The sequence below is a fragment of the Alosa pseudoharengus genome, unplaced genomic scaffold, assembly GCF_046254945.1.
Source record: "Alosa pseudoharengus isolate Yale_2024_CS ecotype anadromous, Long Island Sound unplaced genomic scaffold, YU_APseudo_1.1 YU_APseudo_1.1_scf_11, whole genome shotgun sequence".
Classification (NCBI taxonomy): Eukaryota; Metazoa; Chordata; class Actinopteri; order Clupeiformes; family Clupeidae; genus Alosa; species Alosa pseudoharengus.
This window is the reverse complement of record NW_027468576.1, coordinates 6,985,714-7,013,306: the sequence shown is the minus strand read 5'-3', so window position 1 is coordinate 7,013,306 and position 27,593 is coordinate 6,985,714. Positions and strand designations below refer to the sequence as shown.

Sequence of the window (27,593 nt, the reverse complement as noted above, 5' to 3'; positions counted from 1 at the left end):
CTTGGAGTGCACTCGTGTTCAGGCCTGATATGACTTGGAGTGCACTCGTGTTCAGGCCTGATATGACTTGGAGTGCACTCGTGTTCAGGCCTGATATGACTTGGAGTGCACTCGTGTTCAGGCCTGATATGACTTGGAGTGCACTCGTGTTCAGATCGGTGCTCTGCTCTAGCTCTTCTCTGCTCTCTGTGCAGCTTGGTGTCCTGTTAAAGAGAGTTCCTCACAACGGCATGTTTTACGGACAAAAACACAAAAGAGTTCTTGTTTGACAGAGTATGCACCAGGTACATGGACAGCTGGGCTACACTGAGATGAGTGGACAGAGTTTGCACCATGTACATGGACAGCTGGGCTACACTGAGATGAGTGGACAGGTATCAGACTGAAGACTGAAGCCTCCACGGAGCAGCTTGGTTTTCCCCATGGGACTGCAGACGACAAAGGCGGAGTGTAGGGGCTGGAGGGAGGGAGGAGAGTGGCTGGGTGGGGGGGTCACATTAATGATCCTGGGGGCTGGGGGAGATCAGTGGGGAGTATAGATTCCAGTGTTGCACATGGAGGCAGAAGGTGTACTGTATGTCTTCTCCTCCAGCAGCTCAGTACAGAGGTTTCTGTCCTTGGCTGTCAAACTCTGACCATGCGTCATTCAGTTCCATAAAAATCATCTTGGCATATTGTTCATAGGGTTGCCCAGTGGCCTGCAGGTAGATAAGAAGAAAGAAAAGCAGAAGAGGATAGTTAGTTGAGTTAGTAGAGTTAGCAGAGTCTCGTGTCATTTCCCCTATATATCTTCAGGCCACTGCACTGACAATGGCTTCATACACAGTGTAATCCGTAAGATCCGATACAGCTAATAAAGATGCATGCAGCACACGATGAAAACAAAACGCTATTGGCAGACAAATATCTTGCACAAATTCTCAAAATAATAAGTGCCCTCCAACCATGTGCATGTGAGGGTAAGCTTTGCACAGTGAGCTGTGTGTATTGGCTGTGACAATGAGTCATCTTCATTTTGTCAGAATTTCCTGTTGAATAGTAGGTGTGCTAGCTCTGTATGCAGAGTGATTTCATCATACGGAACTTATGCAAACATCGGACAAAATTAAACCAAAAGTCAATGTAAAATTAATTAAACGTTATATTAAAATGATGTACTTTGCTTTGATGTACTAATTAGTTTCTTAGTTTGTTTGAAACCTGACTCACATTATATTTGCAAAAATTTCAGAAAGTGCTCTAATATCTCATTTGATACCTTTTCATTAAGAAACATCCTGCCCAAAACCTACCCTGCTAGCTCTCTTAAGAAATAGTCAAATCTTTTGAGCATTATAACTGCATCAGAGCTAAAGATGATGAGGCTATATGAAGGTCCATCAGCTCATTTGTCTTGCTCACCTTGTCAGGATGGACCACCAGGACGGCCTTCCGGTAGACCTTCTTCACCTGTTCCGGGGTCACAAGGTCAGCCATTCCCACGGGCTTCCAGCGGGTCTCCCCCTCCCACAGGACCGTATGCATGGTGGACAGCAGGGCTCGGATATTCCGCTCCTTCCCCTCGATCCACTCTAGGATCTACGAGAACATACAGAGGAGAGAGAGCGAGAGAGAGAGAGAGAGAGAGAGAGAGAGAGAGAGAGAGCATGGTGAAATACAGCAAGCAAGTACAACCCCAAATCAGAAAAAGTTGTAAAACATGAAGCATTTACTTCAGTTTAATTCACTTGTCAAGGAGAATTCATTAGAATACAAGAGATAAATGATTCCCTTGGGCAGTATATCCCAAGTTCCCAATTTTTCTTCTGCCATGGAATTTTTTTATAATGAAACGATTTCATAAATAAAATTCAAATGTGTGATTACCCAAATAAAATGTTTCAATATCAATGTCCTGCATGAACAGCCTCTATCGTTTACATAGGGCCCTAATTAGAAAGTGTAACAAACATCACAAACAAGATTCACGCATCAACAACCTCACAATGAGAATAGGCAGGGTTACCTATAGTTTTTAATTTCATTGATAAAGGGCAAGCCTCAATCAACCAGTAATTAGTGGATGTGGCAATAAATTCATTCTATATCAGACAATTACAATGGTTCCACCACACCTCATTAACATTCACACAGAGCACACAGAACTCAGATATTGTTTTACAAACACATTTCCGAGCTCTACCCAACACAGAATCATGGAAAGGTGTTGCTTTAAAGGAAGCAATTAATACATGGAACTCATGGTTATGAAATTAGCTTTAGGTTATGCATAGTGGACTTGCTAGCTGTGCTACCCACCAATGGTATTAGAGCCAAAAATGTGCTTATGTAAGAGTCATTAGGCCTGGTAAAAACATTCTCATCATAATGCTTGTTATAATGAGGAACCACAGTCCACCAGATCAGCTCAAGTGGCACCCCAGGGGGCTGCTTGCAACTGGCTGATAAACCAGAATAAGGGGTGAATGACCTGCAGGTCGAGGAGAATCCCCCTGCATGGAAAGAGAGGTCCTGTTCATGACGAGGGGAATAAGCCTATTTATCTGTGTTTATGAAGCTGAGAGTGATGCTACCAAACAGCAGAAGAGATTTAGCCTTAGAAACAGATTTAGATAGACTACAGTCTCACAACAACCTCTCCCATCTAAAGACAAGTCAGGCTACATGGCAATTTAGTACACTGAGGAGGCGTTTCTATTTATTTTCAGTTGTCAAAAGTGGTGGAGACAAAAGTAGTTATGGCAAAAAGTGTTGTAAGTGTTATTCTTATCCCCACCTAAACTGACGCCTATGAGCTCAATGAGGCTTGAATAAATGACCCATAGCCTACTCCAATCAAAGTTATATTGTTGTGCTTCTGCAGTATTATTTCATGTGGAACATCCCCAACCTGCAATGTTATGTACGTATGTAACAACATCAAATTAGATCATGTTCTCATGGTCTCCATACGCATGAGCAGGTGAAGGTAAAGTAATGCATAGTATTTTTGGGCAGATCATGAGTTGTTCTGTAAGGTGGAATACTAATAATTAATATGAAATTAAATCATAAATAATCCTGTACTCACTTTGCCCCTTCCTGTTTGGTGCCGGAGAGTGATGTGACGTATTGTTTTTTTTTATATTGTCCACATCACTGTTTGCATGAGCCAAGACTGGAAGACTTGGGATAATATCAAACAGCTTGATATTGTCGCAACATCAAGACTAGAAAAGACTCGGACTGATAAACAGCTCGGATTACCACCTAAACAATCGAGATGATGGGAGCGCACTGCAACTCCAGTAAAAACCCCAGGATTTCATTCTGACTTTGAGTGTAAGGACAGCTTAAGCTGATGAATTGTATGGCAACTGTGGAAAACCAATTTGGAAAAAAAATGCAGCATTAAAAGTGAAATAGGCACAGTCCCAGACAGTTATGCTCCTCACCTTGAGCTTTTCGGGATCCATCTCTTTAGCCATCTCCTCCTTCCTCATCTCGGCGATGGTCCTTGGCCCCTTCTTCTCCTTCGCTCCAGAGAAGCCCTGGCCAGACAGCAGGTCATCAAAGTTGGCAGTTGCCACTTTCGGTTTGGTCCCTGTGAGGAGTTCAAATGAACAACAACACGTACAAAAGCAATGATCACAAGAAAGACTATGGGCATTTTATAGACATTCTATAGTTTGATGTTCAAATAGTATTCTTTATTATGCAAGTTATTTTACTAAATAATCATACATGAGCATGGTGCATGTAGACCTTAATGTCTGAAAATGTGCTGCATTGCCATTTTGTTATGTGCTGTGGATGTGCACACAGCAGGTAACATCCACAAACGCTGACACTATAATGACTACAGATACCTAGGTCAGGACATACAGTATGCTCATTCAAGTCTCATTTTAGCCATATTAGCATATTAGTGATTCCTACAACTGTGAGGGGGGGGGGGGGGGGGGTTAGAACAGTGGGAGTTTAGGCAAATGCACGCTAATCATCAACTGCTCCCAGTTCTAAAGTTCCACACTGGAAGAATCACTGGGACAGCACCTCAGGAGCGTAATCATTTCCATAGCAGAACTGTGGCAGCTGAAACAAAAGAGCCTCACACCCATTATCAATCATCAGGTGGTGTGACACAAAGATCAGTTCACTCGTACCCACTGGGACCAATCCTGATGCATCAAAAATCAAGCAGTCTGGCAGATACATTTGCATTTGGCTGATACCAAAAGGACATTTTTGCATTGGGCCGAGGCCAGAAGAACCCAGACGCAATGTGCCCAAATTAGTTGTGTCCATGCTTAGCCCTCATGGAGGAGGATGATCTAGGACTTCTCTTAATGATTTGGATAAGGCCCCCTGGATCAAGGCCAACAAAAAAATAATGACCCACTGCATGCATAGATAAATTGAGTTCTGGGTGATGGACTTGATTTTCATATATCCCTGGTCTGACACAAATTAAAAACACTAGCATGACCAGAACTGCCAAGTGTCAGTCTAAATCCTTTTTCTTCGCATAAGTAACTGTCAGGATCAATATTCAATACTCCTAGGCAGCCTGGAGGCTGTTATCGGCTCATAATGCTGGGAACAGACCTTCCGATTTTTAAGCTCAATTTTGAAAGGATGTAACGTCTGTGCCAATCATGTGAAGTCCGAGGGTGTCAAAGGTGTTCAGTCTCGGCTGGAATTGTTATCTGTGTTTGAGTGACAGATTTGAATCCTTTGCAATTCTTTCCATTGTTGACACAATCCAGATTCAATAAAACGTACCGAAGTGTGTGTGCCGTTTCCATGACGTTTCTAGCCATGTCATGGCTTCGGTAATCTATTATCTTGACCAGTCCATTCTATGATTGCAATTATGACATTAAACAACTAACTGCTCAATCGTTATCTTTATGCTCATAACTCCATATCGTGCCAGACTCTGTGGGTAAGGTCTGCTCTTATTGGGTGCGATTGAAAAAACCTTAGTCTGTTTCCAGTTTAAGACATAATAAGTGTATTAATGGATAAGAATTTAAATGGTGGATGAGATTAAATGGTGATGGTGCAGGTATCCACATAGCTTTGATCAAATTGACCTGAATTAATTCAAACATGATTTTAGCTTTGAACCAGCTTCAGCTTGAGAGAAAATCACATAGCATCTGCTACGTAATGTAGCTATGAAATATGACTGACCCATGTTAGGCTGTGGTTTGGTGGAACCTCCAGGCGGGGTGCCGCCCATGCTGGAGAAGCTGACGTTGTAGTTGGGTCGGTTCTGGGGCGATGTGTGGGGCATGGAGGGCCCGGGTGGCTTGGGCTGGGAGGGGGGCTGCCCCTGCCACTGTCCCCCACCTCCAGGCTGCCAGGAGGGGAAGCCGGGGCTGGGCTGCCAGCCTCCTCCACCTGTGTGCTGGGGAGAGGGCCGCTGAGGAGAGCCCATGGGTGGTAAGCCACCTCCAGTGCCTGTTGGTGTGGTGGGTTTACTGGAGAAACCTGAGCCACCTGCGGAAGGAATGGGAGTATTTAAACCAAATCAGAATCACTCATACGCTGAATGGGAATATTAATCTTCTTACATTTAACTGTAAATTCTGTCAACTCTGAAATGTAATTATGTCTACTGAAGCTATAAAGAAACTGGCACAAGGCAATACACACTTTAAGCAGCAAAAGGTTGTACTCATAGTACCTGTAGAAATACAGTATTTTCTCATGGTATGAAATGTGATCAGCTCACCTCCTAGGCCTGACCCCAGATTGCCCAGGTCAGCGAAGGGGTCCAGAGTGTTGGGCTTGGCCTGGTGGGTGGGCGTGCTGTGGACAGAGCCTGTGGGGCTGGTCGTGGCAGACTTACTGCCCATGCCAAAGCCTCCTCCTTCAACATAGCACAGACCAAAGGCAAAGTTTACTAACTAAAGGCATTCAAAAGAATAATATACTACAGCAAGATTCACAGAAAGACAAATTAGACAGATCTAGACCAGTGGTTCTCAAACTGTGGTACGCAGACTTTCTCTAGTGGTACTCTGGGAGCCTCCAAGGCGTTTTTTCATATAGACTAAATAGTCACTTCAAATTATATATATAATATATAATAAAAGTCCTTAACTGACGCGATCATTGAAGTTAAATTTAAACTAGTTTTTGTCTTTCTTGAAAAAAAAGAAACAACGCAAAACAGTTTGTACAATGTAAAATATGTAGTTAAATTGGCCTACGCTACTGTATTTTACAGTAATACCGGTCATAGTGGTGGTACTTGGAGATCCAATTGTTTTCTGAGGTTGTACTCAACATCAATTTACACTAACCTAATGCCGCCACTAGATGTCCCTCTTAGTTTCATGAATGTAAATATCTAAAGGAACTATATAGCCTTAAGGTTTTTAAGGTAAATATTTTTTTCTACCATATACTTTTCAAAGCCTGTAAAATAAGCTTACTTTGAGATCAACATTGAATATATCTTCAGCATATTACAGCGATCTCCCACACACATATAACTATCACAAATCCCATCAGGCTTTAACATAATTAACCCACACACTTTCCCTAACCAGATCTGTTACCCAATAACAGCAAAATCCTTTCCCTCTCAGATTTACTTATGCTTACTGTAATAGTAATTACTCTTCATGGACAGTTACTCAACTCAACACTAGGTGTCAGTGTTTATCATGCTTTCATCAAGAGTGAAAGATTGTAAGTGTTGCACACTTATATCAATACCCAGAAAGCAATGGTTATCTTTATAATGGCAATAAAACTCAAAAGCTTTATGGTTTGATTCATTCACAGAATATCTTTCCTTTGCTCAGATGTTTTACAGTAAGGGTTTTTAAACAATACGTATTGTCCCTATTGTCTCTTGGGTAAAACAACAAACAACTCAACTGTATCAAAGGTAACTGAAACTGTAACCCAGTCATTATTTCTTATGAATTCAGCTGCACCTCACACAGAGAGAGGTGAGCTTGAGGATGGTGGTGGACACTAGAGCTCTGTGTGCTTCCCACTTTAACTCAGCAGCAGTGTTGAGTGACCTGCACCCCGGAGTGTATCTGTTTCCCACGCTGACTCAGCAGCGGTGTGGAGTGACCCTGAGTGACCCTCACCTTGCCCCGCTGCCCTGTTCCAGTCCCAGCCCCCCATGGCGTTCTGCTGCTGGACGTTGACGGTGGGCGTGGAGGGCGGCACTGGTGAACTCCGACCTACATAGAGGAGAGTGACATCATAACGTCTCAGACCCTCTGACTCAGATGTGAATCATGCCTCTGAGTGAAGCAGTCCCAGTTCACAGCACACCACAGCATGCAAGGGTCCTCCAGAAGACACTTATCTCACCAGCCACATCTCCATGAGTCACACTCCCACTTCAGCTTCTCTGCTATTTCCACTAATGACAGTAGTTTGGGAGTGGCCCACACCAAGTTTATATTTGTAGCTTTTTGAATGGAGATGTGGCAGTTGACAACCATTAGCCGAGTGCATCTGTATAGCTAGATTATCCACAGTCCAATGCACAGAGAGAGAAACAGTAGTGGTGCCAAGACAGAGAGCTGCACCTGGCCTAAACATGCCTTACCCATGCCTGCGTTCTGCATTGTAGGAGATGGCGACCGTGCAGCATGCAGGAAGGGGTCAGGCTGCCCCATATTACCTGGACCCAGGAACCCGCCCATGAAGTCCTGGGGCTTGGCCTGGGGCGCTGGTCCCGACCCAAAGCCTGGGACAAAGGCTGCAAACGCACATCACATTTCCATTTTATGGCCAAGTTTCAGAAACAGTTAAGATGTGTTTTATGCCCTGTCATGTTTTGACAGGGCTATTCCACAGTTAACTCTTTATTAGCCCTAAATTAATATGAATTCTGATGAATTCTGTCATGTCTTTTGGGCTTATCCAATTAGGTTTAGCCTCGATGGAATCCCAGAAAACAATTTCACCAGGCTCCCCCACTGAACTAAAAAGAAAACCGACATACATGCAAACTGCCATTACATGCCATTCCAGTCTAATTACATTTCTGCCCAATTCAGTAAGCAAGTCAAGGCAATCCGATTCCCTCCTCAACAGAATGAGATATTCACATATTCACTCTATGACAGACATAGAGTAAAAATGAGAGTGAGTGAGTAAGTGAGTCACACAGAGAGAGGTGAACAGACAAAGATCAAGGACAGATACAATCTTTGAGGTGAGCAGACAGATCAAACAGTCAGAAGCACACAGTGAGAGAGGGAATGTCCACTGAGACAGAGAAACACTGACAACACAGCAGGATACAAGGGGAAGGGGAATGGAGAGAACACCAGGAGAGAGGTGAGTGGATGAGTGGAATGGAGAGATCACCAGGAGAGAGGTGAGTGGATGAGTGGAATGGAGAGATCACCAGGAGAGAGGTGAGTGGATGAGTGGAATGGAGAGATCACCAGGAGAGAGGTGAGTGAATGAGTGGAATGGAGAGATCACCAGGAGAGAGGTGAGTGAATGAGTGGAATGGAGAGATCACCAGGAGAGAGGTGAGTGGATGAGTGGAATGGAGAGATCACCAGGAGAGAGGTGAGTGAATGAGTGGAATGGAGAGATCACCAGGAGAGAGGTGAGTGGATGAGAGAGATCACCAGGAGAGAGGTGAGTGGATGAGAGAGATCACCAGGAGAGAGGTGAGTGGATGAGTGGAGTGGAGAGATCACCAGGAGAGAGGTGAGTGGATGAGTGGAATGGAGAGCTGGGGCTTACAGGCAGCCGGCTGTGCCGTGGCGCCGGGCGAGAGGACAGTCCGGCGGGGGGTGGACTGGGCGGAGGCCGGGGCGCTGGTGGGCTGGGTCACTGGAGGCCCTCCAAACAGGTCCCCCAGCAGGTCCTGGGTGTTGGCAGCGGGGGGCTGTGGGGACGAGCAAGGGGGCTCCCCCGCCTCACCATCCAGGCCCAGGAGGTCCACGTCCTCGGCAGGGCGAGGGGCCGCCCCTGTGGGGGGAGCGTCAGGCCTCTTGGGAGGGGTGGCCTGCGCGCCACTGGGCCTCTCGTTGCTAGCGTTGCTCTGCTGGCTGGACAGAGACAGCATCTCGTCATCCGAAGGCTCGCTCTCCTCATGAGGACCCCTCCGACCATCTGGACCACCAGCATGACTCGGGTCTGCCGGAAGGTTAACAATGTTATCGGTTTATCCCAATGACCAAAACAATCAGCATCTTCAAAATCAACAGTCATCCCAAGGACCCAAAACATCAACATCCTCCAGAAAAGAACTGTCAGCTTACACATATCCTAAATGTTACGACTACTTCCAAGGGTTGTAGGGATGTAAGGGTTACATCCAGAGTTTCTGCAGTACTAATATGGGCACATGACTGTACATTTCCATAGCTGATACTCTAAAACTGTGACAGAAGGAAAACACACTAACCAACTAGAGCACTACCACATCTACCTACAGTAGGATCTACACACCAACACTGTATGCTGTCCATCCATTCATCCATACATCCACTCATTCATCATACTACTCACAATCTCCTCAAATATATCCATCCATCCGTATATCTATCTATATATCTATCTATCTATCTATCTATCCATCTATCCATCTATCTATCTATCTACTCAACTACTCCATCATCACCTGCAGTCTGGCCCTTACCTTCCAAGTCCAGGCCCTCCATTTCATCTTGTTAGGGGCAAATGAAAGACACGTTTAGCAGAATGTCATTAGCTTAATGGTGCAGACAGCCTCTCAGCAGTAACCCAGGGAGGACCCTAGTGATGGGCTCCCCCATGAGGCCATGAGTTATTACTCTACAGCGCAGAGATGGCCAACACGCTCGACATGTCTCGTCTGAGATAGAGAGGCACGCATAAGAGCGCTTGGGACGGGATGTGCAAATGCCCAAGTGTGTAAATGTGTTTGTCTTTCCATGCGTCTACGTATGACATAAGTATGGGCACACACTGTTTGAGGTGTGACTAAGGAGAAGAGTTTCCATGAAGGAGCTCATCATGTGGTGTATCTGCTGTGAATTCAGTGTTCTTCAGAGAAAAGTAGTCTGTGTAAAAGAATAAGTAAAGTTGCCTCTGGATTGTCTAGACAGGACTGAGTCTCTTTGGAATGCCAAAGAGTTTTCTAAAGTTTTTGTAATACACATATTTACTGTAAGTGACGTGTACAACACTGCATTTTCTTGCGTACGATTTAAATAGGCCAACTTTTTGTGCAGTATTACATGGCATTGCATACTGTTTAAATAAGCATGCTAATAGCCATTAGTGAGGTGTTGTTCCTAGAGAGCTGACCTGCAATGGCCAGTGCCTGCTGATGCTCCTGCTGCGATGAGAAGAGGACAGTGGGGGTCAGGTCTCTGGTGGGAAACTGCTCCCAGGGCGGCGTCAGGTCCTTCTGTTTCTCAGTGCCCTCCACTTCCACGTCCACCAGCACGTGGAAGAGCTGCGGGTACTTGTCTGGAGACTCACACGTGTCCAGCTCAGGCCTGACAGCAAACACGCACGCACACCCAGATCAGGCAAATGACTCCTACACACAAACGCTACTGTATACACATGGCATGCACAAACACAAAGGTAACACCACAAGCCCAAGTGTACAGGTCTGTACAGAAACAACACAACGAAGCGAATTTGGAACAGGAGCCTAAGGGAAATGCTTACTTCATGAATTTCAGAACGGTCATCCCAGGTGCGATGAACCCAGTGTGGAACTGAATCTGGAATATCTGTGTGTTGCTCACCTGTGGAGACATCAAAGAAACCACACTCATGTCACATCCTGGAGCTCTCTGAAAACTGACCACCAGCACCAAGACACCTCCATTTCAGGCCTTATCATCATATAAAATAGTATAAAATATAGGAAAAATGGTTTCCATTTAGACATGGATACTAAGGGACACCAGTTGTAACACCAGTTGTAATGTTTAGACCTGCTTGGATACGCATCGCTGGGCTGTATCTACATATCCTTCACTGGGAACTAGATTAGCATGGATAGGTTGAGTGCATTAACACCTCTGTCATTCATTGCAGCATGACAAAAAGAGTGTAACAGAACATCATTGTGAAAGTATAGACTAAGATTAAATCTGTCCACACTATGATCATTATCCACATAATTCATGAGCAACTATCAAATGACTCAAACACCATGTTTAAACGACCACAGAAATTCATTATATCCTCTTTTTCATTTTCACAGAGACACAGATGTCCTTTTTCCATATATAGCCATGTAGTGGCTAACTTCCCATTCAGTGGTATGTTCCTGTTTGCAGAAGAGGTATGTGCAATGCATGAAAAATGTCAGGTCTGGAGAGTGGAGACATATTGTAGCAGTTTGTACAGATGTTGATCTGTATGGTCACTGTGTCATGGTCTTACCTTCGCTTGCAGTCTTCCTCCAATGGTGGACCTCATGTGATAGACGGACACCACCACATCACCCTGGACACTCACGCCCAGGTTGAACACCACTTTGGCCTCCTGGACACGATATTCTCTAAGAGAGAAAAACAGAAGTCCAGAGTAAAACAACAAAATATTGATGCTAAAAGAAAATCCTATTCTAAGGTTTTCGTTCAGACATGTACCTAAAGTTCACTGTGTTCCTATATTTGTCTTAAGAGTAGTTTGCTCAAAGCATACCTTTTGAAACTATCTCAATTCCCTGTATTTGTCTTAAGAGTAGTTTGCTCAAAGCATACCTTTTGAAACTATCTCAATTCCCTGTATTTGTCTTAAGAGTAGTTTGCTCAAAGCATACCTTTTGAAACTATCTCAATTCCCTGTATTTTTGTTGTGCACCAAAGTGAAATACTGTAGTTCAGTTATTCAATATTAGCATAAACACAAATATTCTTGTCTCATATATTCATTTTTTTATACAGATGACTTTAAAGTTCACTGAAAGTTTACCCTAAGTGTGTGCATCGTCTCCTACCTCATCCTCTCATAGTCCTGCGCTGTGGAGAAGATCTTAGTCTCTCCGAGGAGGATGTCACAGAAGGGCCGGCAGCCACTGCGTTGCTTGTTGAAGCAGGGCACTGGACTGACCGTCACCGCTTTGATGGTCAGAGGCTTGAAGTGGGGGATGATGGGCTTCTCAGACACCATGCTGCACACATAACCAATGTACCTGAGGGGGAGCAGGCGGAGAGGAGAGGTCCGGTCAAGTGGGATCAAGCTGTAGGCTCAATAAACTCAGTTTAAATGTAAGCAATAAGCCCTGAGAGGCCGTAGGTTACACTGATTTTACAACAGCTAAGGGGCGTTGTTAGGCACGACGCGCTAGAGGAACCCCCTTAGCTGTTGTAAAATCAGTGTAACCTATGGACTCGAGTGGCTTATTGCTTTTCTAAAACTGTTGCTATAAATACCTGGCATAGTTTCATAAAGTAAAAGCACAGCAACGAGAAATGTAACAATCTATTCAAAGATAATCATTCCTCCAGCAAGAAATATATTTCCTCTATCTGAATGGTTGCCAAGCAACGTCGAGACGTAGCTACTTCAACTTTTGTATCAAGTTATGGTAGCACAGTTAGCCTAATATAGAACGAAATGCGGTCAAGGTGTATGTTTATGCTGCATTTTACAACCGCATCAAACACGACTCAGCCAATCACAATCAAGGACCGGAACTATCAGTTTTAGAATTTCTTAACGAAACCTTATCCAACAAATGGAAGTACTCAATTGTCTTTCCCTGGAGTAGATGTCACTTTGGAAATAAGTTTTTATGTAAGTATAGACCACAATGCAAGGATGCACAATTATGTAGACTGGCTGCTACAAGAGCAACACACTGTGCAACACACTGTTCATTTAAGACAAAAGTCCTGAACCTGACCTAATGTGAACACAGCATGAAACTGACAGACTAGTGATATAAGTAACATACTGGTGTGCAAGACCCAGAAACATGAACCTTCTATATTTGCTCAATTTAGCAAATAAAATCTCTGCATGCACAACCTATCCTTGACAAGCCCTCAAGTTCTTTTTTGTGGACACCAAATTCTGGGACACCCCTTTGAGATGATATTTGAAGAAAAGTGAAAAAAAGAAGAACACACACAGGCTTGGGTGCCTTCTTGTACTGCTGGGGACTGTAGTGTTTGAGTCTGTCTCAGTCACCATGGTTATCTTCTGAGACTGTAGTGTTTGAGTCTGTCTCAGTCACCATGGTTATCTTCTGAGACTGTAGTGTTTGAGTCTGTCTCAGTCACCATGGTTATCTTCTGAGACTGTAGTGTTTGAGTCTGTCTCAGTCACCATGGTTATCTTCTGAGACTGTAGTGTTTGAGTCTGTCTCAGTGTGCAGTTTATCTACTGAGACTGTAGTGTTTGAGTCTGTCTCAGTGTGCAGTTTATCTACTGAGACTGTAGTGTTTGAGTCTGTCTCAGTGTGCAGTTTATCTACTGAGACAGATGGAGGGAGAGTGAATTGATGATGGATGGTGACAGGACCAACACCACATAGCATAATGATTCCACATTCATCAACTTAATGACCCATGCCCACAGTTTATGTAAACAGCATTACACGTGGACATGTGATTAACTGGTCCATTGCATTCCTTGTTACAGTCTTCTTTTGCATTGTTCTGCATTCTTTACAACCGCTTACCAGATATGTGATTTATGCTCATGAGCAACATAACATGTCCCACACATGAAAAAGTGTGAGGTGTTTTGTGTCATTAGGCTATAAAACTCAGTTCCTACTAGTTCTGCATGCCTACCTTCTGTGAGAAGGCCACAGGCCTGAGCCGGGCCTCTTGGCGCTGAGCAGTTGCATGGCGGGCACGGGGTTGGCGAAGAGGTGGCAGAAACAGAACATGGCACAGACCAGCACACCTGATGGAGCTCTGCCATCCTGAGCGGAACAAGAGCGGCAGCAGCAACACTGTCAGTGACTGAAGTGAGACATCCTTCCATGGAGTAATAGCATCTAGCTTGACAACTATGAGCCGACAAAGAGTGATCAAGCAGTAACCTGGGCAACAGGGACTAGACAGGTCAGTCACATTGGCACTCCTACTGTAGTTTCACGAATGTCAACTGAAATGGGTTTTGCTAGACATCAAAATAAACAGGAAGAGGCGGCTGCTATTAATAGATGAGATGCAGACACAAATAAACCTCCAGAGGGTCAGCGGAGGCCATGAGAACAGAAAGAGTCCAATCAGCTTCCTCACATTCCTCCTGGTGAGTCATGTTTCATACACAGTCAGTGTGATTTCAAGAAAAATTATGTTTCCTAATCCCCCAATGTGCCTGTGGGCTGATAGCATAGCTAAACACTACCCCAGATAAAGACAGCAGGGTGACAGGACTGAGCATGTCAAACATTCCTGCAGACTGACATGGTTTCTCCATCAAGGCCAATTCAGTCTCAACAAACATGTCATTTTATTTGCTGGGTTGGCTGTTTAAAAGGGCTAGAAGCCTCTCTTTATTATGACGGTAGCAGCACTGATCTAGCACAATAGGAAACACAAAAGTAATGCAGATGGCTCAAATTAATGTGCATCAAGGTCAATAATGTATACCCTACCATGTACACAATCCAAACTTTTCAATAACCATAAAAAATGTATTTCATATCTCATTTCATTCAGAATGTCATATTAGGATATTGCAGAATATGATGGCATTGCTGAATCGCCTAGAGGCAATTCTGAAAATGTTTAGATGGTACAGTCCAGGTGGTGCTAGCTTTACTATGTATGTCAGAGATTCCAGACAAAGCTAAAAAACATGATCAGAATTAGATTTGATACAATCAGATTAAAGATGATCCACAAATCTGATCTGAACACTTTAGTGTCAAATTCATCAAATTGTTCCTCACAGTTCTATAGCTATACATTCTCTGTGTGCGCTCCAAAACTCCGGAGCCCCAACCTAGTCCTGACCCTGTACATGAGACCAACAAAGTGGCTCAGATCAAGCCAGTCACCGTTCTAGCCAACTGACCAGTTGCTTCAGGTGCACTGAAGGGAGGAGAGTATTTGAATTGGGCGAATATTCAACATCATTTTGCCAGAATTGTGGACAGCTTTGCAAGCAGAAGAGAATTTATATTTGACGGTGATGGCCGCTTACCGAGCAGGTAATGACACACACATTCTTGGGGTTCTGTTTGAGCCAGTTGTGCATGTTCTTACAGACAGCAAAGAGGTTGTGGAGACTAGGGGCTTGTTTGGAAGGCCAGTTGCATTCAGAAACCTAGGAGGGCAGGCATAGAACACATAAGAAGACATTAAACATGGATAAAGGAAGAAAATGTGTGTTTGTGTTTGTGTGTGTGTGTGTGTGTGTGTGTGTGTGTCTGCTTGTGTGTGTCTGTGTTTGGGGTGGGGTAAACATCCAGGTTGATTTCCACAACGCTGTAACAGAGTAGCTGTTTTAAAATCCTGTAAGACAGTAGCAGCAATAACAGAAAACAATAATATACCAACAACAAAACATAATGCTAAATTATTGAAATTTAGTATGACCATTATTTGGAAAGCAATAGAATTATTTCCTGCCTGCTTAACGACATCCCTTGGCATGCAACATATAACTACAAAATGGTAATCATGATGTTGTAATTGATGACCTAATGGAAGCATTGACAAAGCCAGCAAATAAAATATAGGTGTTTCACATTAGCCATTTGGTTCAGAGGTAATACAACTAAGACTAAGGGAGGAAAATGCATAAAATGACTGTGTGACTTCAACTTTTCAGTTACAAGGAAGAATTCAAATGCCATGATGACCAATCAACTATCCAGCATCTGAACCGAGTTAGTAAGAGCTTTAAGCACTTTTAAAACTGTTGTAACATACCTCTCCTGAATTATACAGAAAACTACAGGCAGTGATGTTGTGAAGTGTTTCCATCTTTGTAGCCACAATAACTTGGTTCCAGATGTGGTGGAAAGAACCAGCACTAACAATGGCAACACACTGATCTGAATGTGGAGGTATACAATGAGGCCGTGCTAGTGTTAGACCAGGCGAGCCATCCTGATGTAGTCCTTTCAGCTAAGAGATTGGCCACTGTGCCAGCACTCTCACCCTGTTGGAGAATTTGGCTCCGCGGTAGTTCCTCTGTGACAGGTTGAAGACAGTGTAGTGGTCAGCATGTCGTGAGTCCAGGAAGGAGCGCATGTCCTCCACGTGGTTGGCATAACCCATCTCCACAGCGGACGAAGGATACGTCATCACTAACAGAGTACAGACACAGATAGAGAGCAATTTCGTAAAAAGAAGCTCATGTAAATGTCATGTGGATGAATTTGGTGACTTCATATTAATTGTACTTGGGCTATATGGACTTCAAAAGAAAGACAATATTGTCTGAGAGAACCTCAGCCTTCATCTCTATTTCCCTCACACAAATTACAGTGGCAGCTGTTATTATGAGACAGTGTCTAGCATAGAGGTGCTTGTTTACTAACTCTGATTAGCATTCAGGGTGGATACTGATTGGAGTCATTGTGAATATGGCTAATGTTTGTCCTAGACCAGCAGTGGGTCCCCTGTGCCTCATTGATGTTTTAAGACAATTGTCTCTGTTTGAGATTACAATGCAGAAATTACCTGGTGTAAGTAGGCCAGAATTAGTTAGTGTGTGTGTGTGTGTGTGTGTGTGTGTGTGTGTGTGTGTGTGTGTGTGTGGGTGTGCATGTCAGCAAAACACGTGTATGAGGGAGGCTGCAGGGTATGGGTTAGGGAATCTTCGCAAGAGCTAGAGAGTCTGAACAGCTTCAACAGCCTAGAAGACCCTAACTCCATGGTACACCACAGGCCTTAGAACCCTAAGACACAGATGAGTCTGAGCTAGACACACACTCACACCACTACAAATTCTCTCTCTCTCTCTCTCTCTCTCTCTCTCTCTCTCTCTCTCTCTCTCTCTCTCTCTCTCTCTCTCTCTCTCTCACACACACAACACACACACACACACACACACAGTGCACAGACGAATCTGAGTCAGTTATTTAATTCACCAGCATCTGTGCAAGGCGCTGCACTCACCTACTACACATCATCTCAGTTATAGTGAGAAAGTGAAAGTAAAGAGAACAGAAATATTCCAAACAAGTGGCATAAGCAGTGTCATTATGCTTGGTGTGTATATTTTTCTCTAACTCTGGGTCTTTCTTGGGTCGAGGCGGATTTAAGAAGAAACCTCTCCTTATTTTCCAGTAGCCCAGTTCATCAATTTCTGTTGCTTTTCTACATGTAAAACGTAGAGCTGATACAGGATATGAGGTGACGAATAGCCTATACAATAAGGAGACACAGGAGAAGAGCGGCCAGACACCCTGCAAAGGCGCTGGGAGACATACACCTGAAACACAAGGTGCACATACACCTGAAACACAAGGTGCACATACACCTGAAACACAAGGTGCACATACACCTGAAACACAAGGTGCACATACACCTGAAACACAAGGTCCTCCCAGTAGAGACAGCTTTTTCATCAGTTACGTACGATCCAAAGCAATTATATAGACCAATTTTCTGCCAGTGTTCCCCTCAAGCAGCCAAGCAGTAAATGAAAACTACAAGCAACATTTTCATCGCTCTTCTTATGTCTCAGTCCGTCTGCCTTACACTAATACACTAACCTTTCTCTGTGGAACTCATGTGACAAGCAAAAACCACAGCGGAAAATCGAGTGTGGAGATGTGATAGTTATGGGACAGATGCTAGTCATGGAAAAACGTTACCAATAGAGAGGAAAGGATAGATTCTACAGACACACGTCCAGACACAGTGTTGGAGGTGTGAGAGCAGCAGGAGGACGCAGAGTAAATCATCAGTGTGGCTTTTCCCTGCTTTGCACTGTTGGACAACTCACCTATGATTCGTGAAGTGATGTAAGCAATGTCCAGCTCCCCTTTGGTGTACCTAGACAATCACCAAGGAGAAAATCACACGATGCTCAGAGTTACTATGTTAAAATGGTAAGGCCACTGTTATTCAACAATCCACTGTCATAAAAAGAATTACTGTTCAAATTAAAATTTCTGTGTTACTGATTGAATTATTGCAGCTCACAAACATATTTCTATAACAATTATTATGTTATAAATATTGTTTCCAATCATAATCAATCATTCATTTTCATTTAATTGTGTTGATGTATGTGTAATACACATTATAATTGTGTATGTCCTGCATTATGTAACCTAAGATAAGATACCTATATGTATTACATGGCACACTACACGCATGGCCCTGATTATGTAACAACCAGATCACCTGGTGAGAGCAACAATCCCCTTAATGAGATAACTGTGTGAACAGCATCTATTTTAGCCTTCAGTGTTACAAGTGAGGGCTGCAGAGAAAGTCTCCAACAAGCAACTGCAGAGGGGCGAGTCTTTATGGAGCCAACATGGCTCCGCACAAAGGAATGTTTGTAGTGGCTCTGCTGTCTGTCTCCTTCAGACAGACAAATAAGACCAGCAGCTCTGAGGTGGACAAGACCAGAATTGGTAATGTGGGGTGGATGTGCTTTTTTTTCAGCCTCTCCGCGACACAGTGTATACAGTGCACACCCCCACGAATTCACACCCTCACAAGGACAGACACACTACACTGGTAAATGCCTGTTCAGTTTATTAATATTTTATGCGTCTATACTACAGGACTATGCTGACAGGTGAAAACTTGTCATATCTTATTTTTTATTTTCTTATTTTGCTGCACTGGGGCACAGAATATCACTGCAGAATGCTGATGGTGCAACTCTAATGACTCTAAAAACATACTGAGCGGCCCTAACCTCCACCTAACAATCTCATACAACTCTATCGAGCCCATGCAGCTTTGTAAGAAGCCAGTGAATAGATCAGCACCAAGTTGTTGGGCCCCCATCACAGATGAATGGGTTGTGCAGGAGAGGCCAAGGACAGCTAGACTTTACAGAAAATAATGTATCCCCACAGAGCACCACAGACACTTCGCAAAAGGAGACTGTGAATTTTTTAAAAGAGGTAGAAAATAAAAACCGTTTGCTGAAGGACAGACCCAAAACAGCCCATCATGTATCATGACTTGAAATAGCATCTATTCAAGATGCATATATACAAAATTCCATAGGTGCTACTAGGTCTACTACTAACGGCAACATCCAATCAATGTGATTTATGCTTTTACATGTCCATGTAAAAACATAAATAAATCACTGTTCATTAGCACCAGATGGAGGAGACTGAAGAAGTGCAAGAGGTACAATACTTTAATAGGTACATTATCACGAAGGGCATTATTAAGTATAATAAGTTCATTATAATTGGGTATTCTACTGCAATTTAAATGGGGAGGAGCACAGTCCCACAGCACCTGGGAGAGCAGTCTAAGCAAGCCCAAAGAACTGCAGGGAAACACACACTGGTACTGTATGCAAATAGAGGTGATTAGGAGACGCAACACTCCTCTTCCACCTCCATTGCAAATTCACAGCTTCAGCACAGAACGAAAGAAGATTCCACTGGTAAAAAAAAAAGCATTACAATCTAATAGACTGACTGGAAAGAACAAGGACTTTATGAAGTCAGTGGATAATCCACGGCTTTAGATGGGACACCTCACAGCACAACAACCTTACACTGACATGAAACCCCATGCACGCCTCACACTGCTTAGGTGGCTATCTGGCATCAGCACCTGACATGAATAATGGATGATAAAAGAAAGGACGGGGTGGAGAGGAGGGAATGAGAAGGGGAACAGATGAGAGAGGGAGGAAGAGGAGATGAGAGAAAAGACTGACAAAATGGACAAAAATATGTTGAAAGTTTGTCACGCTTATATGTACATGTGTACATTACAGCTGGAAAGAAAGAAGGGATGACGGAGCAAGAAAAGAAAGAAAGAAAGAAAGAAATAGGAAATTCCAAAGTGCATAGAGCATAGAGGGTGACCAGAAAAGAAACAGAGAGAGTGAAGACCTCCTGACACACAAACACATGCAGAGAAGCCAGTCCGCCACCAGACACACACACACACACACATACAAACACACACACACAAACACAGAGGCCCCTTTGTGAGAGGAGTGTCAGGCCTGCACACAGAGCTCAGCAAAGGCACAGCCTTCATCCTCCTCTTCCTCCTTGTCCTCCTCCTCTCTCACCTTCCTTCCTTCCCTTGTCCACCCAAACCCTTTTCTTTCAACCCTTTCCTCTCCGCTCTTTTGTTCTGCACAATTACATGACAGTAAATAGCACGTTTTAAACCTCCTATCATTTCCTATTCTCTCCTCTCACTCAGCCCTCACTGTTTCTGTGCAGGAGAACGGCTCATGAACTAGTAGTGCAGAAAGTCTGTACGAATCTGCGTGGATCCTATAGTATGTGGTTTCATACTGAGATTCCATAGGTTATATAATCTATTTCTGTCATGTAGGTGTTATGTCACACTTCTAGGTTCACGTGTGTGTGTGTGTGTGTGTGTGTGTGTGTGTGTGTGTGTGTGTGTGTGTGTGTGTGTGCACTTTCACACTTACGTGGCCACCTGATGCATGACTTTACTGGAGGTGTCTTTGATGGTATCCTTCAGGTTATCCTTGAAGTTGCTGAAAAACTTCCCAGCTCCACCCTTAACCATGTCCAGGAGCCCTCCCCCATAGTTGGCATCCATATCTGAAGAAAGAACCACAGAGTTAGCAGAGACAAGAATCTAACCCGCACTGTTACACACACACATACACAACTCTCACAACACAAACTATACAGATGTAAACAACAAGACCAATCCCACAGACAATGACTGTGTGTCATACTCAAATTGAAGATTTGAATAGGAAGAGAATGTCAGATTTTGAAGCACATTAGCTTAGCTACAATACAGCATCATATTTTCAATTCTGTCTTATCTAGCCACAGCACATTTCTCTTGGTCAGTCATGACTTTGGCACTTCTGGGAACAACATATTGACATTTTGGAAGCAGACAAGACAGTTTTTCTTCTGAAACCACGGAATGTCTGTGTCTGAATAAACACAACTATTTTCAGCTTTAACTGTACAAAGCTTTTGAATTGACCGTCATTGCTAGGGTCGTTCCCAGACACACACTCAAATAGCCCCTCAAGACAAAATAGCTTCAGGATCCTTGGGTCTGTGGAGAATTTAGCATCTGTCATCATCAAGATCATAAAGTTGTATCTCTGAGTGAGTGAGTGAGTGAGTGAGTGAGTGAGTGAGTGAGTGAGTGCATGCATATGTGCATGTGTATGTGTGTTTTTGTTTGTGTGTGTGTGTATGTGTGTGTGTGTGTGTGTGTGTGTGTGTGTGTGTGTGTGTGTGTGTGTGTGTGTGTGTGTTTGTGTCATCTTGAGGGAGAGAGCAGAATCTGTGTGGGTAGAGGCATGTGAGAGAACAGAGAGTATATGTCAGGAGAAGTCCATCCGCCCAGGCTGGATTACAGCCAGAGTCTGCATCTGAGTCATCACAGTCCAACCCCACTCAACACATTTAACCTTTTCTCTTTCTAGACACACCATACCAGCACACAAACAAACGTACACACACACACACACATAGAGAGAGAGAGAGAGAAAGAGAGAGAGAGAGAGAGAGACCGGTCAATATCCAAAGGTCTAAAAATGACAAGTTTTCTATGTATGTGTATTAAAAATATTCAGTAATAATAGTGAACTAAACATAGGTCACAAAAAACTCCCAGGCTAATTTGCCCTAATTGTGGCCCAAATATAAATTGGCAATCTCCGTGAATTGTACATTGGGAATTTCTCACCTCAGAAACATCTGATGTGGAACACAGCTTTAGGGAATTATCCATCAGTATCAGAATAGTCACTATCCTCCTCTATGTATTCTTAACATGTTGTTCAGAATGACAAGCTAATGGCTAGTGCATATCGCCATAGAGGTTTACATTGAGGTTTGACAAGCCCCACCCTCTGGGATCATCTTATAGGTTTTAACTCAATCCTAATCTTACACTGCCTGACACAAAATCCCTGCCTAAGACGCTCGTGACAGTTTTGATAGGCTGAATGAGTTTTACTAGAGAAGGACTGCAACCTAACCCTGTAAACGAGAGGAGGTCAGGGTAGGACTGGACAGCCCAGACCTTGCCCTTCTACAACACTCATCTTTCCCATCATCTGTTCCTTTTAAGAAACCCACAACACAAAACAGAAGAGGGAATTTGGCTTTGGCCTCAACAGACCTGCTGATAGCAACATTGATTTGCTCTCTGGTCATGCTGGGTCATCACTGGGCCAGCGGAGGAGGAAGTGAGAAGAGGACGGACATTCCTCTGGAGCTCTTGGACAAGGCTCGCAGTCCAAGGCTCTTTAACAAGCCGGTCAGGCACTGGCGCAGTAGGGCAGGAGCCACAGCTCACATGCCAGCAGCAGCAGCGGCAGGCCAGACCACACAGACTAGAGCAGGCTGGACACAGGGGACGGACAGAGTGCCCAACATTGTTGAGTTATGAACCAGCTGCAAGGTTCATCCTGGCTTGACTGACTTGAACTCAATGCATTGGCTTTGTGCAGTAAGTATAGCTATAGATAGCACAGCAATAGAATTATGGCAATAGATGCCTATGAGGCATCAGTGGCAATTAAGTGTTCAACCTGTAAAGGCATGCAACACTGCAAATCTCTCATAATAATGAATAATGTAAGGTTTTCCAAAAGGATGAAAAGAATAAAAATAGGGTCTGGAATGGCAATTTGGTCTAGGCCAAAACCATAATATCAATAAGAAACCAACTGATATCAACACATCACTCTACAGCCATGACCATTTGTGAGTCCTAGGGTATTTTTAAGACATCACTCGTCATGTTTGGATAACATGAAACATTCCAAACTTCTTTCTTGTGGCAGATTTCCTGTTTGAAGCCTTATGCCTTGGCTCAAAACATTCCCAATAGATCTCTCTCTCTCCCTCTCTCTCTCTCTCTCTCTCTCTCTCTCTCCTTGCATGACTTTGGGTTTGTTTCATCATTCCAAATGCTGCTGTGCTTCATTCCACCCGGAAATCATCACACATACAGAACTGCACAGTAAGAATCCATTAAGATTAATGGTACTATGGAACACTTACTGTAACACTCACAGTGTAATCTACCACCACTAGAACCAAGAACCCCCCCCCCCCCCCCCCCAATATCTGCAGTCATTAGGACAGAAGCTACCTCAAAGCTTCTGTCTGCATTGCTACATATCACTGCACCATAAACCTGTGTGCGTGTGCATGGAGCAGATAAAGGTCAGTGGTTAGACTGTATGTACCTGTGACTATCTGTATGTGAGTCAGGTGCTTGTCAAAACCTGTGCTGCATCTCATTTTGAATCAATACGTGTGCAAATGAGACTGTCAATGCAGTTCTATAGTGTTGGATGGCAGAATATGTTCCACATATTTCACAATTTTCTCTGAAATACACTGACACTGTCATTATGCACATTGGTGTGCTGTGTGTTTTAATGTTCTAAATTGTAATGTAATCTATATTCAGCAGTTTTGAGCAACGGCTGATGAAGCCTGATTCACATGGCTATGTTGGTCCACTGTGGGTTAGCAAGCACGGCGACGCTGCCTGGCTCCCTCATGGCAGGACATCAGATAAAGGAAAACAGGGTGGCCCTTCCTTTTTGGCCTGGGGAGAGGTGCCATAGAGGGCTTCCTGTTGGACGGGGCACAAGGGACTTCCTGTGTGCGCGTGGAGCCGAGCAAAAGAGCAGAGGAGGCGGGAGGACATGAAAGGCTCTGCCACCACGTCTAGGAGAGCTCAGAGAGTCTGTGAACACACACCCAACACTCTTTCATCCTCACAGCACACACAGCCTAGGACACCTCTGACACTCTGATGTGTGGGTTTCATGTGTGTGCATGTGTGTGTGTGTTTTTTATGTAAGTATACAAGTGTATGAGTGTGTATGTGTATATGTGTGTGTTAGAGATGCACCCATATGGAATTTTAGGGCCGATAACGATAACCGATATTTATTGGTTTGTGTGGTCGATACCGATACGATAACCGATAATATTACTCTTGAAAAAAATTTGTGAAAAGTGATTTGGGGAAAGCATTTAATAAGCATAATTTTATTGCAGTAATTTTACCTACCACCAAATGATGGACAGAACTCATAATAGTCCTCAATAGTACGGCAGTCAACAACATAACAGTAGCCTAGCCCTACAGTATGTGTGGCTCCTTTAAGTGAACCTGACGTCAGTGAATTGCGAGTGAGTGGCTAGAGAGTTTGAATCGTTTTCATTTAGGACTAAACGCTCATAAACGGCTCAGCTTGGAATAAGCTACAGTATAGCGACCAAATCAGAGTTTGTGAGGGAAACTTAGGTTTAGTTTCAACTGCGGGTCACTGAATAAAGCTGCAACTCCTCAGACTGTATCTTATGTCCATCTACTCTGTTGCGCACAACCTGCTGCAGCAGAAATGAAAGGCGTTAGCCCCGAAGGTTTTAATAACTAATTATGATGACCTGTCTAGAACTGAAGCACGAACGGTCAGCATATTTCTAGGTAATAATACAAAACCCAAGCTAAAGTAATTCAAATATAATACTAAAACACAACTTAGAACTAGGCCTACTTATGTACTCGTCCCACTAACGAGTTTGTTTATTTGCTTCCCCGACCAGCGCGGTAAAGTGCAAACACACCAGCACAAGACGGCTCTAGATAGGGCTGAGCTCCGCTCTGTTAAGGTTAAATGGCGGATCATTCACGAGAGGGTTTTGAGATGCACAGATTCCCAAATGAACGCATATCCACAGATTTTGTTAGAGTGGTGAAATACATTCACACCGCTGACATTATATTGAGGAAAAAGTTTAGCCAACCAAGCTCAAGTAGGCTAGCTCAGTGTAGCCAGACGTAGGCCTAAATTAGGACTTAAAAAAATATCGGCGCAAATTATCGGCCAGAATTCTGTTATGGATAATAATATTTTCATTTTTTCACTTATCGGCTATTAATATATCGGCCGCCGATATATCGTGCATCCCTAGTGTGTGTGTGTGTGAGAGAGAGAGAGAGAGAGAGAGAGAGAGAGAGAGAGAAAGTATGTACCTACTTTCCAACACACTCAACTACCTGTATGTACAAAGAGTATTCTGATGTGTGTGCAGGTGTGCCTGTTTACATTTGTGCAGATGTAATGTGGTGTTGGTGTATACTGTATGCTGCATCCTTGTACATGTGTGGGTTTACATTAGTGTCCACCCTGACAGGAGGCCCACAAAGGCAGCAGGTGGAGAATGGAGATCAATCATAAATGTACAATCATGAGCATGCTCTCTGTTCAACTTTCTGTCTGTAACCCTTCTCCCTGTTGAGTATCACTCCACACCTGGGCCTTGTCTAGCTTTTCTGTGTGTGTGTGTGTGTGTGTGTGTGTGTGTGTGCGAGATAGGGGAAAGGAGTGTGTGTGTGTGTGTGTGTGTGTGTGTATGCATATGTATCTGTGTTGTGGATTAGGGGAAAAGAGTGTGTGTGTGTGTGTGTGTGTGTGTGCGAGATAGGGGAAAGGAGTGTGTGTGTGTGTGTGTGTGTGTGTGTGTGTGTGTGTGTGTGTGTGTGTGTGTGTGTGTGTGTGTGTGTGTGTGTGTGTGTGTGTGTGTGTGCACATGTGTGTGTGTGTGTGTGTGCATATGTATGTGTGTTGTGGATTAGGGGAAAAGAGTGTGTGTGTGTGTGTGTGTGTGTGTGTGTGTGTGTGTGTGTGTGTGTGTGTGTGTATGTGTATGTGTATGTGTGTGTGTATGTGTGTGTGTGTGTGTGTGTGTGTGCGTGCGTTTGTGTGTCTGTGGACTGTCACAGGACACGGCCCTGCCTCCTGAATTATGGATTGAGTACAGGCAGACAAAAAACAAGTGTCTTTGTCACTATAAGCCCACAGAAGCTAGCATTTACGTAGCACATTTTTAGCTAAACCTCTTTTAATGTCTCACAATTGAGCTGCAAGTAGACGAGAAATTGATAGACCCTATAAGATGATTGTATCTGTTATAAACCCAATACTATTTTGTATCGTTTTTGTCAATGGCTAGGGCTCTGACAAACCTAGCCATACCATAATGAACACATAGTTAATAGTGAATTCACATATGTCTAAATTTACAGGCTTAGGAATAGGAGGCTTTGACAAAATTATGTGATCAATGCAACAATCATATCATCTAGCTCAATATGGATTAATAGGAGACAATAACGGCTTCAAACTGAGCCCATCTGCTGCCTGCCAGACTGCTTGAGAAAAACACAGTATCTGAGACAACACATTCTAAGAGGATAAAAAAAAGTGCACTACCAGTGTCCAAGGATGTCAGTGGAACCTTTAACCTCATGGTCCAGGAGGGCACAGCTAGTGCTAATCTGTATGACCAAACAAACCCATAGGAAGGGGTTCGGACACAGGCAAGACAAAGCAACATCACTGGACTACTAGAGCACTGCAGATGCCAGCGGTGACAATCCCAGAGTTACCTGAAATCATTTAAGGGGAAATTCTTTCTCTCATCTGTACCCCCCTCTTACCCCCACCCCTTTACCACCTCTCCCTCTCTCCTTCCTCAGTCAGTGTCATTCCCTAAGGCCTGTTTGCTATCAGGCCACTGCAGTGGGGTAGGAGGCAAGAGCTAACGTTAGCACTCTGTATCACCCCATCACACCACGCCACAGCATCTACCGGCTGGCTTAACCCTATCCCACTGTACACACCTGCTGAACAACACTGGTGCTTTGTTTTATTATACTGACATGACATGCAACACTTCTCCTTTTCGGTAGGGTTATAGTATAACCGGATAACCTGAGATAATAACGCAGAAATGCTATCAGCAAGACTGAAATGTAGGCTATTGTGCGTATTGCTTCCATTGCTCGTTCTTATATCTAAGATGTTCAGAGATAGCCAGCGTCTTATTCACATAGGCTACGCAATTGACTGAGCTAAATGTTCACATAGTTTTTCTTACGTAGGCTAATCAAGTAGGTAAGGATAAGTAAAATATGTGCATTATATATTTCCACTGCTCTAAAGCACAGAAGAACCACCAACACCTTTGTCGTGTACGTTAAAACGACAGCATGCGTCTGTGCTAATCGTTGCGCTTACCTGAGCTGTCCATGGTGCTGTAGTCGTCCGGTCGCGCTGGGCCTGCCTTGGAGCCGAGGGTAACCGCCGTCAAGCTGCCGCCGAATGGGCCGCCGCCTCTCCCCCCGTTATTGAAGTCTCCGCTGCTTTCGACCAACTGCAAAGATTCATATCCATCGTAACTGGTCTTTTTCTTATAGCCACTTAGCAGGCTCATGGACACAGCGAATACAGCAACAGGAAAAATCGCATAGAAATAAAGGAAACGCGAGCTAGAAGATTTTGGAGGAGATGCACATGTCCCGTTGAAGGATGTCGGACCCAGAAATAATCCACGGTATCCTGATTATTCAGCGTCCCCTTGTTCCTAGCGAGCGAAAGGGTAGGTTTGTCATCCAGAGCCGCATTTAGGCTACTACGCTGAACACACACACTCACGCACTCGCAGACAGCCAGTCTCCACTGAGTTAACGGGT

At 43.9% G+C, this 27,593-nt stretch overlaps 1 protein-coding gene across 1 annotated transcript; it reads right to left on the bottom strand.

Moving 5' to 3' along the window:
- Positions 1 to 505: 505 nt before the first annotated feature.
- Positions 506 to 27,226, bottom strand: dnajc6 (DnaJ (Hsp40) homolog, subfamily C, member 6). The gene is made up of 19 exons (XM_076277868.1): positions 27,139 to 27,226; positions 20,518 to 20,653; positions 17,863 to 17,912; positions 16,068 to 16,216; positions 15,106 to 15,228; positions 13,740 to 13,873; positions 11,936 to 12,130; positions 11,377 to 11,494; positions 10,651 to 10,730; positions 10,279 to 10,472; positions 9,629 to 9,655; positions 8,728 to 9,123; positions 7,571 to 7,723; positions 7,101 to 7,196; positions 5,723 to 5,860; positions 5,179 to 5,487; positions 3,435 to 3,583; positions 1,402 to 1,578; positions 506 to 698 (listed from the first exon to the last, which is right to left on the bottom strand). Exons 1-19 carry the CDS (start codon positions 27,149 to 27,151, stop codon positions 597 to 599), a joined length of 2,739 nt encoding a protein of 912 aa, XP_076133983.1. The 5' UTR covers positions 27,152 to 27,226; the 3' UTR covers positions 506 to 596.
- Between the last annotated feature and the right edge of the window lie 367 nt (positions 27,227 to 27,593).